The sequence below is a fragment of the Microcaecilia unicolor genome, chromosome 7 (genome assembly GCF_901765095.1).
Source record: "Microcaecilia unicolor chromosome 7, aMicUni1.1, whole genome shotgun sequence".
Lineage (NCBI taxonomy): Eukaryota > Metazoa > Chordata > Amphibia > Gymnophiona > Siphonopidae > Microcaecilia > Microcaecilia unicolor.
Window position 1 is genome coordinate 187237175 of NC_044037.1, and position 17008 is coordinate 187254182.

The following is a 17008-nucleotide window of genomic DNA, read 5'->3' on the forward strand; positions in this document are numbered from 1 at the left end:
GGAGCGGCAGAGTGAATGCACTTATAGGTCAAAAGGAGAAGTTTGAATTGAATACATAGGTGCCAATTATAGAATACACATAGTTGATATTTCAGCACCTAAATCTATGAGCATCCATTTACAATGTGGCGTAAATCCCAGCGAGTAGATTTAAGTGCCCTGGGCCATATTCTATAACTAGGCACATACGTTTCAGAACACCCACGAAATGCCCATTTCCTCACCCATAACCACACCCCTTTTTGCCTGTGCACATTAGAAGCTTGGAGCACATCGTTACAGAATATGCTTAGCGAGTTGTGCACCTAAATTCTAATCAGTGCCAATTAGTGCTCATTATTGCTTGTTAAGTGCTGTCATCAGTGCTCATTAGCTTGTTAAGCTTGTTAAATTACACACATTGTTATAGAATCCACATCAATTTTGGCGCAGATCTCTAGGCGTGCAATATAGAATCCAGAGGATAGTTGAAAAGGGGACGTGGCCATGGGTGCAGCTTGGGCGTTTCTAAAATGTATGCGCATTGTTATAGAATACACCTGATATGTGCCTAATTTAGGCGTCGGGATTTACACCAGGTAAAACGTGGCCTAAATGGATGCGACCAAATTTAGTTGCGTGGCGAACCACTCGGCATTTGCTATATATTGTGCAGAAATTTAAACCTATTCTATAAAATGTAGGCGTACTTTAGAGAATACACCTAGCTGTAATTTTTTTCCGCACAGATTTTTCAGTCACCATATACAGAATCTAGCCCATTGTGCAGTCCTTTTCTGTATCCCCAAATTACCGTATCCCTACTAAAAGTGTTATTTAAGGCTCCTAAGCCTATTTTATATAGTAAGTGCCTACATTTGTTTATAGAATACTAAAACAAGTGGCTGAAAATGCATCTTAATCACTTACACTATTAGAGAGCTGGTGTAAATGCCTGCACATAGATGTTAGCAAGGACACACATAAATTCTAGAATTTGTAACTTGTGGGTATACTTGTGCACTGGGTCTGTGCTCCTCCTAGTGCACACCCACAAAGTATTTGCCAGTGAGCAATACATATACTCTTACACTGGTTGCAATTTTTAAAGAGATCATTTACAAACATATGTTACCACAGAGATGCATTAATGACTAAATTAACCTCTAGTTAGGCATATAGTTCAAGCCTAAAAATATGCACCCCCCCCCTTATAAAACTACTCCATAGTGTTAATATAATACTGTATATCCCACAGATATGTATGCTATCATAGCTGAATTTCAACGTGACTATAGTAAAGTGTTTTCAGTATATTTCTTCAAAATTCTCTTCCAATTATACCACAAAACTCATATCAAGCTTCATAATATACACAAGTATTGTCAATGGGAGTTAAAAGGTAATGGCATTCACTTAACTTTCACAAGAAAATCCAGTGGCCAAGGAACTGTCATTAAAAAAGGCAGGAACACCCGTTCATCATAATCACAGGCTCCCTCCAACAAGTGCCTTCAAATTTTTAATCATATGTCCAAATGGCTCACTGTGCATAATAATCAAACATTATACATTTCATTACACACAAAGTACAAATCATAGAAGCCTTCACTTCTCTTAATAGCTTCCACATTCAGTCAAAACGCAACCAACTCAATCACGTTTAGAGCTAGAAGCTCTGCCTCAGGGTGTGTACTCTCAAACATTATTCCATCATTTCCCCCACTAAATTCTAAACATGCATATCAGTATAATATTATCAGAAGAAAATGCTCCATTATATTATTCAGTCTTATTAAAATTGTTGTGCAGTGCTACAGGTACATACATGATATTATATAATAATAATGAGACCAATATTCAGTCATGGGATATCCAGTTATTATTTGTAACATTTGTATCCCGCATTTTCCCACATATCAGCAGGCTCAATGTGGCTTACAAAATACCGTAATGGTGGACGCCAAGTACAGTAGGTTTTAAACAAATACAATTAGAAAAAGGGTCAGGTAAGGTAGGGGTAAATGGATACAATAAGGGACAAGGAAATAAGAAATAAAATATTCATTGCAATGTATGTATAGATACATTGTAGAGATGAGGCATTTAAGTAGAATCAATAGGGAGGCCTTGCAGAACAGTTAAAAGTTTTGATGGTCGTGTGTTGATTTCACACTCGTTGGTAATGCATTCCACATTTGCGTACTGAAGTAAGAATAATTGGATGCATAGGTTGATTTGTATGTGAGTCCAATGCAGCTTGGATAGTGAAGGGTCAGATAAGTACGTATTCAAATACTTAGCTGGTTTCATCATTGCTCCTGAATATACTCGGTTAAATTTAATTGTATAAATTCTGGTCAACTTTAGGTCAGTTGCTTCAGTGAAGAAATTTAACCTGTTCATTTAAAGTCAATTGCGTTGGTGCTACCTAGGTCTGGCATAATTGTTTATGAAGGAGTTTTCACTCATAAAGGTCTTTTTACCTGAGTAAAGGGGCTTTTATAAAATTACTTGAGGCATTATCCCCAGAATCTATATAGTGTGACTGGAGTTGCTCATGCAAATGAGGTCATATTCTGATTTGCACATGCAATTTAATTATCTTAACAAGCCATTCAGTGCTGATAATTGCCACTTAACATGCAATTATTGACACTAATTGGAATTAGAATTTACACACACAACTTGCTAACTGTATTCTGTACAGTGATGCGCGTAAATTCTAAGACGTACAACTGAAAAGGGGGCGTAACCATGGGCATGGAAATGGCAGTTCAGAAATCTATGTACGCTATTATAGAATACATCCAGTCTGTTCCTAACTTAGTCACTGGCATTTACACCAAGCTTTATTTGCCATAAATACCCGAGACTACATTTAGCAACACTTACTGGCGCTAGGTGTAATCTATAAACCATGCCTAACTTTAGGCATAGTTTACAGAATACACCAAGGCATATTTCTTTCAGTGCTGATTTTTACAGTGCCATATATGGAATCTAGTCATATATGCATAAAAATATGCACAGTGCCAATGGGCTATATACTTCTACCTGACCTACATGTAGGCACATTCACTGGCATGTTTATAAAACACACTTGTATTCACTTTACTTTACATGCAAAGATTAACATCTGTTCCTAAGTATGTGTAAATATCTGCAGCTTTCACCTAGGCATGATTTCTTCCACGTTGCCTCTAGTATTTTAAAAAGACACATAGGTGCTTATATATTTTTATCACATAGGCTTGAAACATGTATCTACTTGGCTTTCACAAATAGTTGACATGTTATAATATTACCGTCCAGAAGTTTAACCATGTCCCTGCCCATAACCAGTTATCCAGACAATACTACTACTACTACTACTACTATTTAACATTTCTAAACCAGGGTTGCGCAGCGCTGTACAATTAACAAAGAAGGACAGTCCCTGCTCAAAGGAGCTTACAATCTGAAGGACAAAAAGTGCAGTCAATCAAGATTGAGGCAGTCTAGATTTCTTGGATAGAGGTACAATGGTTAGGTGCCGAAAGCGACATTGAAGAGGTGGGCTTTGAGCAAGGATTTGAAGATGGGTAGGGAGGGGGCTTGGCGTATGGACTCAGGGAGTTTATTCCAAGCATGGGGTGAAGCGAGGCAGAAAGGGCGGAGTCTGGAGTTGGCAGTGGTGGAGAAGGGTACTGAGAGGAGGGATTTGTCCTGTGAGCAGAGGTTAAGGGTAGGAGTGTAAGGGGAGATGAGGGTAGAGAGGTAGTGAGGGGCTGCAGATTGAGTGCATTTGTAGGTTAGTAGGAGAAGCTTGAACTGTATGCAGTACCTGATTGGAAGCCAGTGAAGTGACTCGAGGAGAGGGGTGATATGAGCATATCGGTCTAGGCGGCAGATAAGACGCGCAGCAGAGTTCTGAACGGATTGAAGGGGGGATAGATGGTTAACTGGGAGGCTAGTGAGGAGTAGGTTGCAGTAGTCAAGGCGAGAGGTAATGAGAGAATGGATGAGAGTTCGGGTGGTGTGCTCAGAGAGAAAAGGGTGAATTTTGCTAATGTTATAGAGAAAGAAGCAATAGGTCTTGGCTGTTTGCTGGATATGGGCAGAAAAGGAGAAGAAGGAGTCGAAGATGACTCCGAGGTTGCGGGCAGATGAGACGGGGAGGATGAGGGTGTTATCGACTGAAATAGAGAGTGGAGGGAGAGGAGAAGTGGGTTTGGGTGGAAAGACAATGAGCTCGGTCTTGACCATGTTCATTTTCAGGTGGCGGTTGGACATCCAGGCAGCAATGTTGGATAAGCAGGCCAATAATTTGGCCTGGGTTTCCGCAGTGATGTCTGGTGTGGAGAGATAAAGCTGGGTGTCATCAGCATAAAGATGATATTGGAAGCCATGAGATGAGATCAGCGAGCCCGGGGAAGAGGTGTAGATTGAAAAAGAAGGGGTCCAAGGACAGATCCCTGAGGAACTCCAACAGAGAGCGGGATGGGGGTGGAGGAAGATCCATGAGAATGTACTCTGAAGGTATGGTGGGAGAGATAAGTGGAGAACCAGGAGAGGACAGAGCCCTGGAACCCAAATGAGAATAGTGTAGCAAGAAGTAAATTATGATTGACAGTGTCAAAAGCAGCGGATAGGTCGAGGAGGATGAGGATGGAGTAGTGACCTTTGGATTTGGCAAGGAACAGGTCATTACAGACTTTAGTGAGTGCCGTTTCTGTCGAGTGTAGAGGGCGAAAACCGGATTGAAGCGGATCGAGGATGGCATGAGAGGAGAGAAAATCAAGGCAGCGGCTGTGAACGGCGCGTTCAAGTATCTTGGAGAGGAAGGGTAGGAGGGAGATGGAGCGGTAGTTGGAAGGGCAGGTAGGGTCTAGTGATGGTTTTTTGAGGAGTGGTGTGACTACAGCATGCTTGAAGGTGTCAGGGACAGTTGCAGTGGAGAGAGAGAGGTTGAGGATATGACAGATGGGGGGGGGGGGGGGGGTGACAGTAGGAGAGATGGTGTTTAGTAAGTTAGTGGGGATGGGATCAGAGGAACAGGTGGTGCATTTCGAGGAGGAAAGAAGGTGGGCAGTTTCCTCCTCAGTGATATCAGGAAAACAGGAGAAGGAGGCCTGGGTTGGTTGGTTGAGGGAGTGGGTTAAAGGGTGAAGAGGAAGAGGTGGCTTAAATACAATTTAAGCAATCTACAAGGTAGGAAATTCCAAAGGTAAGATTTGTCTGGGTAACTTCAGAAGTTACTCAGAGAAATCTTTCAACTGTTGGCCTCATTGTAGTCATTTATTTATTTTATTTGTTGCATTTGTATCCCACATTTTCCCACCTATTTGGAGGCTCAATGTGGCGTACATCTTACCGGTCAAGGCGATCGCCTAGACTGGTGTGGAAACAAATACAATTGGATGTTAGGGTCGGGTATAACTAGTATATTCGAGTGCCTAGGAATCAAGGATAGGAAGTGATATGTGGTGTGCAGTACAGCTTGTGGTTTGCTGTGTTGTAGATTGGAGGCATCTAGATTAGATTGGTGGGAGATACTTTTCTGAATAGGCAGGTCTTTATTGATCTCCTGAAGTCTAGATGGTACTAAATTGATTTCACAGTCTTTGGGAGTATATTCCATAATCGTGTGCTTATGTAGGAGAAGTTTGATGCATAGGTTAATTTGTATCTGAGACCTTTGCAGCTCAGGTAGTGGAGATTTAGGTAGGTGCGTGATGCTCTAGTTCTGCTTCTGTCCGGAATGTCAATCAGGTCGACCATGTATCCTGGGGCTTCACCATAGATAATCTTGTGGACCAAGGTGCAGATTTTGAAGGTGATACGTTCTTTGATAGAATTTCAACCTGGCTGCCATGTTTTGGGCTGTCTGGAGTTTCTTTATGAGTTGTTCTTTGCATCCTGCATATATTCTGTTTCAGTAATTTTTTTTTTGTTACATTTGTACCCCGCGCTTTCCCACTCATGGCAGGCTCAATGCAGCTTACATGGGGCAATGGAGGGTTAAGTGACTTGTCCAGAGTCACAAGGAGCTGCCTGTGCCTGAAGTGGGAATCGAACTCAGTTCCTCAGTTCCCCAGGACCAAAGTCCACCACCCTAACCACGCCACTCCTCCACTCATTATTTGTGTGGCTCATTACCATTGATTGTATTAGATTACGGAAAACTTCTCTCAGGGTGGACATTATCAATGTGGGCCACTATTAAGTCAGATTCTTTACAATAAGTTGGGTTATTTTAGCACAAGTTGGGTTATTTTAGCACAGGGTCCCATTTTATGCAATTATACAAATAACCTGACTTAGGGCTCTGTTTACAAAAGCACACTCATGATTTTAGTGTGCGCTGTTTAGACACCAATATGGACATCTACACAGTTAGCGCACACTCATTTTTAGCATGCACTAAAAATGGTAGTGCCCCTTTATAAACAAGGTCCTTAATAGTTGCCCACATTGATAACTTTCCCTCTTAATAGTGCAAATGTATATTTTCACAACTGCTAATATCATGATGTTTTGTGTTTCTTCTTCAAGCTTTAGAGATTCTCCACATACAGATTTTAAGACTACATTAACAACTTTGGTGGACGAACGTACTTTATCGTACTTGGATGGTGAGATTTCAGAAAACAGAAGTACATCACCAGGTACCCTATTTATGCTTAAATAATTAATCATCAAAATATTTACATTCAGCTAAGTTTTAAACAGAGTTCTTGGAACATGTTTCAGGCAGGGCTGGTAAAATATTAAGTGCCCCAGGCAAATCTTCAGCTTTCCCCCTCCCCCCACCTCTTTCAGTTAACTTCCATGCCTATTGGACTGCTTGAGATTTTGGTGATTAAATTCAACAATTATGACCACCACAACATTACTTTCCCAGAACAACCTTGTAAAACTGCATGATTAAACGTCATACTCATCTTTGAGGGTCTTTTAGTAAGCTGTGTTAAGAAGCTAGCATGGGTTTTATTGTGTGTTAGGCATTAGTGCAAACTAACACTAACATCTACTGTGTGTTAAAACCAGGAACGCGGTAACAAAACCCACACTAGTTGTTCAATATGGATTGGGGTAATAACTGGGCATAACTTGGGTGGGTCAGAGGTATATTGGCTGTGACAGCTAGTGTGCAGATCTGTACCATGAGCTAGCTGTCACAACTGCTGATAGCACACCTGCACTTTGAGTCACCTCAAGAGGAGATGCCAAGTGCAGCTGAGCTATCAGCAGTCAACATAGCCTTGGCGGTCTATCCCTTGGCTCTCTGATCCTTCCCCAAAATCTGATCCACCCTTCTGTTCCCCTTCAAGGTCTGATCTCCCTCCTGCACCCCCTATCAGGTTGGAATCCCTTCTAATTCACCCCAATCAGATACCCCCTGACAGTACAACCCCACCACTAACAGTAATACCTCACCCACAACAGTAAAATCCCAGCCCCCCCCCAAAGCCCTATCTGACCACCCCCAACCCTCTCCATGGGACTTACCTGGTCAACACCTGCATCCAAAATAGTGTGTCTACTCCCTTAGTGGTACACTCATGGTACTCCTGTTAGGAGAAATCCCTCCTTATATGGACGGATGATCCCGGGTGGTACTACTGTAAGACTAATGCAAGGGGCATAGATGCCATTTTGAATGCAGGTGCCAACCCAGATGGCAATGAAGGATGGATTGCTACTGCCCATGAGTGCTAAAATTAACAATGAAGACCCCTGGGTAGATCCCGGGGGTTTTTAGAAGAGGGTAGGCTTTGGGGGTGGGGTATTATTTACAGGGAGAGGGTAGGACTGTCATGGGGTTCAGCTGGACTGTCAGTGGATCTGATTAGAGGGGAAATTAGAGGGGCTGTGACCTGCCAGGAATAGGGTGCAGGTGGGGGAGCAGATCTCGGGGAGGGGTGATTGGATTTTTTGGGGGGAGATCAGAATAGGGGAAATGTGTTCTGTGGGTGGGGTGCACCATCACGGCTTTTCACTATATTTAAATTTACGGACTAGGCTCCCACTGCATCACCTGCAGTGGCAGACAGTGCAGGTGCTCTCATACTATCTGCTTCTGCATGTAATGCAATGTCATGTGGTAAGTGTCTGCCCTTTCCTGTAAATGCAGGGCAGATTCTGGGTACATCCCCTGTATTTACTGCATAGGCTTTGTACTTAGGGCCAGATTCTGTAAACGGTGCTCAGATTTAAGCAATGTGAAAACTTCATGCTAAGTGGTATTCTATAAAGGGTGCTTCAGGCTGAGCATCATTTATAGAACAGTGTTTAGAGCTGATTCCTGCACCCAACTTTGGGTGCGAGGACTGACATCAGCTGAAATCTAGCATGAATCTTGATGTGTGTAAGTTGGGCATGTAACCCTGGTATTCTGTAACACTGTGCCTAAATACTTGTAATGCCCCTGACCTGCCCATGCCCCTCCCATGGTCACACCCCCTTTTGGGTTGTGCGCAAGACACTCTGGGTGCGCAGCAATGTAGAATAGCTCATAGGCAGAAGCACATGTAAATCCAAATTAGTGCCAATTAAGTACCAATCAACTCAAATTAACCTCAATAATTGGTTGTTAGCACCCAATTGGCAAATCAGTTTACACGCTTATCTGGACTCTGCACCTACATTTGGGCACCCTGTATAGATTACTGTGTGTTCATTTTGCAGTTAATAAATTGTAAGTGCAAAACCATACCACACTTTGTTTCATATATGTGTAGATAATGGGAGTCATTTTATTGAGTCATTTTTGTGCATATGTGGTCTCTCATAAAATACCAATTGGTGTAAAGTACACCCATTGACATAATGGTGTGTTCTTTGCTGGTAGGCATGTACTGGGTTTAATTTTGTTCTCAGCATGCTTTTACACATGTGGATTATAGAATCACATGCTTAAAATTATAGGCTCAGAAAAGTGCATTCACTCTGCCGCTCCCCAGTACCTCTCCACTCTTGTCTCTCCCTACGCCCCCCCCTCGGGTACTCCGTTCTATAGATAAATCTTTCTTGTCTGTCCCCTTCTCCTCTACTGCTAATTCCAGACTCCATTCCTTTTATCTCGCTGCACCTCACGCCTGGAATAGACTTCCCGAGCCTGTATGTCTAGCCCCTTCTTTGACCATTTTCAAGTCCAGACTAAAAGCCCACCTTTTTGACGCTGCTTTTGACTCCTAACCTCTACTCACTTGCCCTGTCCTTTTATCCCCACCTCTAATTCCCTTACCTCAGTTGTTCTGTCTGTTTACCTGTCTTATTTAGATTGTGAGCTCTTTGAGCAGGGACTGTCTTTTCGTGTATGGTGTACAGCGCTGCGTATGCCTTGTAGCGCTATAGAAGTGATAAGTAGTAGTAGTGTAAATGCCCACTCTGGCAATGTAGTTGTGATTTCGGCCATTTGCGTAAACCCAAGCAGACACCTACCCTCATGCTGTGCACTAATGCCAACACAGCCCTTCCACTTTGAATGGGATGTGTCAGCATTGCCGTGCAGCTTAGTAAATAGAGGGCTACTTGTCATGGTGACACTGACTTAAAATATGTTCCTGAAAACACTCTTATACTTAGGGCCCCATTTACCAAGCAAAAGGGAGCCTGCGCTAGAGTTGGCACGTGTTTTTGACTTGTGCCGAGACCCCCTTTAACTGCAGCAGGTAAAAAGTAGGTCTTGCTTTTCTGCAGGAAATGGCCATGCGGCAAGTAAAGCACTTGCTGCTCGGCCATTTCGGGGGGGGGGGGGGGGGGGGCCCTTACCGCCACCCATATATATTTTTATAGTGTTGGATATGACAGCGCTCTGGGGGTGGGAAGTACTGCCAGGCTGCTGCAGTAGACCAGTGGTACTTCTTTTTTAGTGAGTGGTAAGTCCATGTTGGGCTTACCGCCACTTTGTAAAAGGGGCCCTAAGTGTCCTTTTATAAGGTAACCTTCAATAAGGACAATTTTATGAAGCATATTCTGTATAAAGTCTGTTGTACGTGCAGAAAAAGGTTCTTATAAACAGGGCTTCTGATTTTAGGTTTAAATCAATAAAAGCCAATAAAATAACCTGATACAAAAAAAATTTAAATAATGTCAGAAAAACACCCCTTCCTCTAGCACTCTCTCGCTCCTCCTCTGACTTGTCTTGTATCCTCCATTCAGTTTTGTGTTTCATTCTGTGCTGATGACGCCAAAGTGACAAAAATGTACGTATCTGATTTCACCTAGTAATAGTGCCTGTGGTGTGAATTGAAAATACCAACAAACACCAATTTTGTTTGTACCCTCAAAGAACTAACACTTAAATTTATATAGGTAAATATTTAAACTTGCAGCCAACTAAAAAAAAAAATACTGCCCATGACATTTAGGGGTCCTTTTACTAAGATGTGCTGAAAAATGGCCTGCGCTGGTGTAGACACATGTATTGGACGCGCGCAGGTCCATTTTTCAGCGCACCTGCAAAAAAGGCCTTTTTTTGAGGGACGAAAATGGGTGTGCAACAAAATAAAAATTGGCACGTGTCCATTTGGGACCTGAGACCTTATTGCCACCCATTGACTTAGCGGTAAGGTCTCACATGTTAACCAGGTGGTAATTGTCAACGTGTGTACATTGCCGATTACTGCCTAGTTAGCGCTGTGCGCCGGAAATTTTCCAGCACACATAGTGGATGCGTGTAAAAAATGAAATTACCACCCGGACCACGTGGTAGCCGGGCGGTAGTTCTGAATTGGCACGCATTGGGCGTGTAGGCGCCTACGTGGCTTAGCAAAAGGGCCCCTTAAATACTTTTGATAGATTCAGATCCACTCTCTGTAAAAGTAGTGACACTGAATATATCTATTTAGAGAGAGAGAGAGAGAGAGCGGCTGCCACTACACAGATAGCAAAGATATTTAGCCACTATTCATATAGATGGGTTCAATATTCATGCTTATGGCCTGATATGCCATTATTCACATAGCAGTGCTGAATCTATTGAATAGATTTAAACATCATAACTGGCATTAAAAAATAAATAAATCAGTGGCTGCAGCATTTGAATATTGATCTGACAGAATACTCACACAAGTTTACAACATCTTCACAGCTGGTGCAATTTTGTGCACGTGAAGTTATGGCCTTCTGGGGTTCATTCTGGTTGCTTTTTTGGACATTTCGCCTAGGCACTTTCTTATAAAATTACTCCCACTGAAAGCAATTTGTAGAAATATCAGGCGACCAGATAGAGGTGAAACTGACCCATTCATAATCAGACGAAGGCGAAAGAGGCAGATATCAACAAATCAAAGAATAAAAATGAACTGTCTGTTATAAAAAGAAACAAAAGTCATACATCAATAAATAAATCAAAACACAAAAACCAACATGGTCATATTTCACCTTAAGGCTGCATCAGGAGTATAAATAGTTTATGGTTTGAAGTTACGCCTCCTTGGAGGTTGTCATTAAATAAACAGCTATAAAAAATATTACCTAAAAGGAGTGTAATAAATAAACCAATCCTGAATGAATCTACAGCTATGTCTGGTAATAGCTATCTGGATAGCTTATTTATAGTGAAAACACTCCAAGTCCAAGAGCACCTATTTCTTCAATAAATAGATATCAAATTATGAAGGACTGCAATGCTTTGTTGGGTTTTATGGTTTGATATATTTATTGATGTATGAGTTTTATCTGTTTCTTTTTATAACAAATTACTCATTTTATACATGGTTTGGACTTGTACACATTGTATACACATGTGTAAACTGTAGTATTCATCTCTTCTGCCTTTCTCTGGCAATTTACAGAAGTCGTTTACCCTGTTTGAATATTACCCATGTTCCCTTTGGGTAAATGCGCACTAAGGTGTCCTTTTACCAAACTGCTGTAAAAAGTGGTGTATGGTTACGTGGGTCATTCCTACGCTCCAAGGCCATTTTTACCGCATCGGTAAAATGGCCCTGTTTGTATTATTTGAATTAATGGCCAACGCTAATTTTCCCATTAGCACATGGCCATTAGCACGTGAGTACTTACTAACACCTATTTTGTAGACAGTAAGGGCTCACTTGCTAATTACACTCTAATCAGTTAGACCACGGCATTGTAACTGCGCTAACTGATTAGCGCAGGACACACCTACTCTCCACTCTGACCTGCCCCAGCGCTAAAAAATAAAATCTATTTTTTATTGTGTGAGAAGTACATGCTGATGCCAAAATTAATATGGGGTGCCTGAGCACACCCTGTGGTAAGGCATTTTAAGCTGCAGTATGCACATATTATAAAAGGACCCCTACGGTTTTGTGGCTGAATAACATGCGTGTCAGGGCAGTCTGAGGATAGAGTAGAGGTTGAGCAATTTTTCAAAAAGGATTAGAATGGTGGATAATGCTGGGGCTCACTTTTTAATGATGGAGAGGGCTAATTATTATAGCTGTCAAGACCAATTGTTTTACATTGACTGATGCTGCTCTTTGCCACTTCCCAGAAGCTAAAGCCCTTAAAAAAACACCTTCTTTGCGTAGTGGTGAACCCAGCCCTGGTTTCGGGTGCCTAGTTTGCTATGCAAGTGACTCTTTTCAGTATTCTTTAGTAGGGAGGAACAACTGAGGGTACTTTTTTAAAACAGCAAGAAGTTTATTGCATCAACAACAAGCAGCCAAATGTAAAACTCAGGGGTCCATTTACTAAGCCCTGGTAAAAAGTGGCCCATGGAAGTGTGGGCACATGTTTTTGGCATATGCCAGGCCATTTTTTACTGCGTCTGGGGAAAAAGGGCATTTTTTTTTTACTGGGCCAGGAAATGAGCGTGCGCTAAAGTTAAAACTAGCGTGTGCCTATTTATGGCCTGAGCCCTTACTGCCGCCCATTGATCTAGCAGTAAGGGCTCACGTGCTACACCTGCAGTAACTATTCAGGACATGCCGACTGCCAATTACCACCGGAAACACCATGCGTGGTAGAAAATAAAATAATAATTTCTACCGCCGGAATGAGTGCGCGCCAAATCTAAAATTACCACCAGGGAGTGCGCTATCCTGGTGGGAGTCCCATTTTGGCACGTGCTGCATGTGTGTAGGCCCTCCCACGGCTTTGTAAAAGGGCCCAGTGGCGTAGCCACAGGTGCAGGTGGGCATGGGTGGGCCAGGGCCCACCCACTTAGGGCTCAGGCCCACCCAACAGTAGTACATGTTTAGCGGTAGCTGGTGGGGATCCCAAGCTCCGCCAGCTGAAGACATACCCCTGATAGTAATTAAAACACTGCTCTCCACGATACTGGCACCTGTGCATGCTCAGTTTTCAGCGCATGCCTACTGTAGACTGCCAAGGTGGAAAGAAGCGCTTTCCCGCCAGCTCAGATACTTTTCTTGTGGGGGTTGGGAAGAACACTTGGTGCCCACCGATTTCTTGCCTAGGCCCACCCAAAATCTGTTGTCTGGCTATGCCCCTGAAAGGGCCTCTCAGTGTCTGCTACCATGTACTGGAATACGATGTGTTGATTGTATTGGATTTTGTGTGAGACCTCTTAAGAGGTCTGAATGAAGTCTGAGCTGTGGAGCTGCAAACTGTAACTTAGGTCTACTTGCTGCTGCACCATATGATTAAACCATTATTTCATGTCACATTTCTGCATGGTTATTTGAGGGCCAAATAGAAGATAGCAAGCAAGTTCTGTTTATGTCCAATGAAGCTGCTGAAACTTCATTCTCTTTGTTATTCCTGAAGATACTGTTTAAAATATGGAGAAATAACTCCTTTACAAATGAAGGACATTGCACAGTACAGGGAAATAATTGTCAGGTGTCACTTCTGTATGTAGTGAATTATCCAATGAAACCTTTGCTCAATATTTTTTCTCAATAACCAGATTCTCAGAACTCTTCATTGAACTGGACCTATGCTATCCCAGTTATCAATCCAAGAATTAACATCGAACAGGTAATGTGAATGTGTGCTACACAGGGGTGAATATAATGTTTTTCTATAGCTGGTTTATCATGTACCATGCAACTTCAAGTTTCCACAAGATAAAGTTGGCCAACATTCATGCTTAAACGTTAATGATCAAAACCAAACCTTCTGTTCTTACAGTTGGAGAACTATCAAGTATACTTTGTGAAATTCTAATTAATGTTTATGGCTTGTAATGTTCTAAATTAAGGCTTTGAGGTCCTTTTACTAAGCTGCACAAGCGCCTACGCATGTCCAATGCACGCCAATTCCAAGTTACCGTCCAGCTGCTACCACATGGCCCAAGCGGTAATTTCATTTTTGATGCGCGTCTGATATGTGTGTCAGAAAATATTTTTATTTTCTGACACGTGGGCGGTAATTGGCATTTGGATGTGTGTTGACCATTACCGCCTGATTAATGTGTGAGACCTTACTGCTAAGTCAATGGCTGGCGGTAAGGTCTCAGATCCAAAATGGATGCGCACCAATTTTCATTTTGCCACATGTACATTTTCGCCCCTCCCCCTAAAAAAGGCATTTTTTTACAGGTGCGCTGAAAAATGATTCTGCGTGTGGCCAAAACACGCGCCTACATTAGCTCAGGCCATTTTTCAGTGCACCTTAGTAAAAGGAACCCTTTATTTATTAAGCTGTGTTATATAAAAATAAGGAGGCAGATCTTGTAAAAAAAAAAAAACAGTGTTTCCAAATGCCTCCAGGTACAAGAGCATACAATGCCTTTATCGTTTTACTCTGTGGACCACACTAGGTGATGTGTGCTGCTTACATCAGCTGGTTGTTGTGCCCCTGATGCAGACATGGCCATGTTGGACACAGATGATTGTTAACCTGGGAGCCTTTATACTGAATAAAAAGACTGTGCTTTTTACAAGATCTGCCCTGACTCCTAAGCTGTGTTATGGCAAAAATGCACAAGTCACTAATTAATGCATGTTAATTGGCAGGAATGTGGATTATTTGCCCATAACTGCTTAAATCAAGAATTTTTAGCATAACATATATTAAATAATGAGCTGTAAGGCATGCTTCATGGCTCATTATTATGCAAAATTAATAATACAGCTTGCATTAAACTTTGAAAGCTATGTAACTCATTGAATGCTAGCAATTACCCGACGAGGTGGTGTTAATTTTCTTGCGAGAATGCTGACCTACTAACATGTAAGCCAGTGATTCCAGGAATGGTTTGAGTGGTGATGGCAGTGCTATAAAAATTAGCCCTCTCCATCATTAAAAAGTGAGCCCCAGCATTATCCACCATTCTAATCCTTTTTGAAAAATTGCTCAACCTCTGCGTTATCCTCAGGCTGCCCTGACACACATGTTATTCAGCTGCACTACCCAGTTAACTTCATGAGGGAATCTGGGTAAGAGCTCTCTAATCTGCTTAAGTGGGGTAATTATTAATGACTTTTACCACACCTTAATTTCCCACCAGAGTGACTAACCTCTGACACCTCAGTGCTGCAGGCTAGTCACTCTCATACTATAAGAATAACATTGTTTGTGATCACCCTTGCAGGCAATGTTTATTTTTCCTTCCAAGGAGCATCAGTCTATACAGCCTCAGCCTTATGCTCATGGACCACTTCTTACAGGGATAGCCTGAAGTATTCTCCCCCAAAGCCTACCCCTTTACTACTACATTCCCCCCAGATGGTCTCCCCCAACTCAGGACCTCTTGCCCAGATGGCCACCTGTGGCAGATTCCCTACTAAAATTCCCCTTTCCCCTCTGTTCACCAGAAGCTGCATTATTCAATTTACTACTTATCACTACTACTACTTATCATTTCTATAGCGCTACAAGGCATACGCAGCACTGTACACCATACACAAAAAGACAGTCCCTGCTCAAAGAGCTCACAATCTAAATAAGACAGGTAAACAGACAGAACAATTAAGGGTAAGGGAATAAAAAGGTGTGGATAAGAGGACAGGAATAAAGACTGAGATCTGACACCCTGAGCCTTCCTTCCCAACATCTGGGGATATTTCCCATATTTTATAGCCCCCCAACCCCACCCCAGTCAGATTATTGCAGTGGGAGCCCTGAATCCAGCCACTAGGTGTTACATGTAACCAGTAACTAGGACCTTCTGTTTCCTCCAGCAGAGAGTGCACATTGCAATGCAGGAACTGAAACAGAGAATGTTCCACACACTGGGCCAGTCTCACACTAGTAATCTGTTGTTTTGCATGCATTTGCATATTTTTCATCTCATTACTATATATCCCACAATACCTGTTATTTTACCATGCATTATGATAACATAATATGTATTATTGCTGTTTAATATAAGTTAAGGGGCAAATAACATGTTCAATTGTTAATGAATGCAATTATTGGGTAGATTGAATGGACTGTGCATGTCTTATGTGCAGTAATCTACTATGCTAATGTTAGTATATGGCTGTAATACAACTAAATAACTACCCCCCCCCCCCCCCCGAATCATGCTGAATAGTGACCCTTAAGTTTTCAACTGAAAATAACTTAAATATAGAATCCAAAAAGTTATTCTCCTAAATTTAAGCTTGCAATTCATTTGCTTAGATTTAAGATCCTAATTTATATGCTTAATGCTGAAAATGTAAACTCCCAATCCCCCCCCCCCCCCCCAAACACACTCCATATCTGCCCCTGTTGTCATCCACTCTAGTCTCCTAAATTTAGGAGCTTAGGGCCAAATTCTATCAACGATGCCTTTTTGGTGCTGAAAAACAATGCACTTAGTGCGATTCTATAAACGACACCTAAAGTTAGGTGTAGCTTACAGAATATGCTTAGTGGCCATTCTTGTGACTAAAATGTAGGCACACATTTAGGCCACCTAAAACCAGGCCTAAATACCTGTGCCTAACTTAGGCGCAGTTCAGGTGTATTTTATAATTGTGCGCATAGTTTTTTGAAATGCCCACAACCCGCCCATTCCATGCCCATGGTTAGGCCCCTTTTCAGCTGCATGCATTAGAATTTACATGTACCACATTATAGAGTATGCCTAGAAAGTTGTGAACATAAATTCTAATTAAAGCCAATTCATGCTAAGTACCAATTATCAGCACTGATT

The 17008-nt window shown here is 42.0% G+C and overlaps 1 protein-coding gene across 1 annotated transcript in view; it reads left to right on the top strand.

Annotated features, from left to right (window-relative positions):
• Positions 1–17008, top strand: part of ABCA12 (ATP binding cassette subfamily A member 12) — a 542556-nt gene that overhangs the window by 152420 nt on the left and 373128 nt on the right. Inside the window, 2 exon segments of the mRNA XM_030210844.1 lie at positions 6517–6629; positions 13829–13899. Coding sequence (XP_030066704.1) covers positions 6517–6629; positions 13829–13899 — 184 coding nt within the window.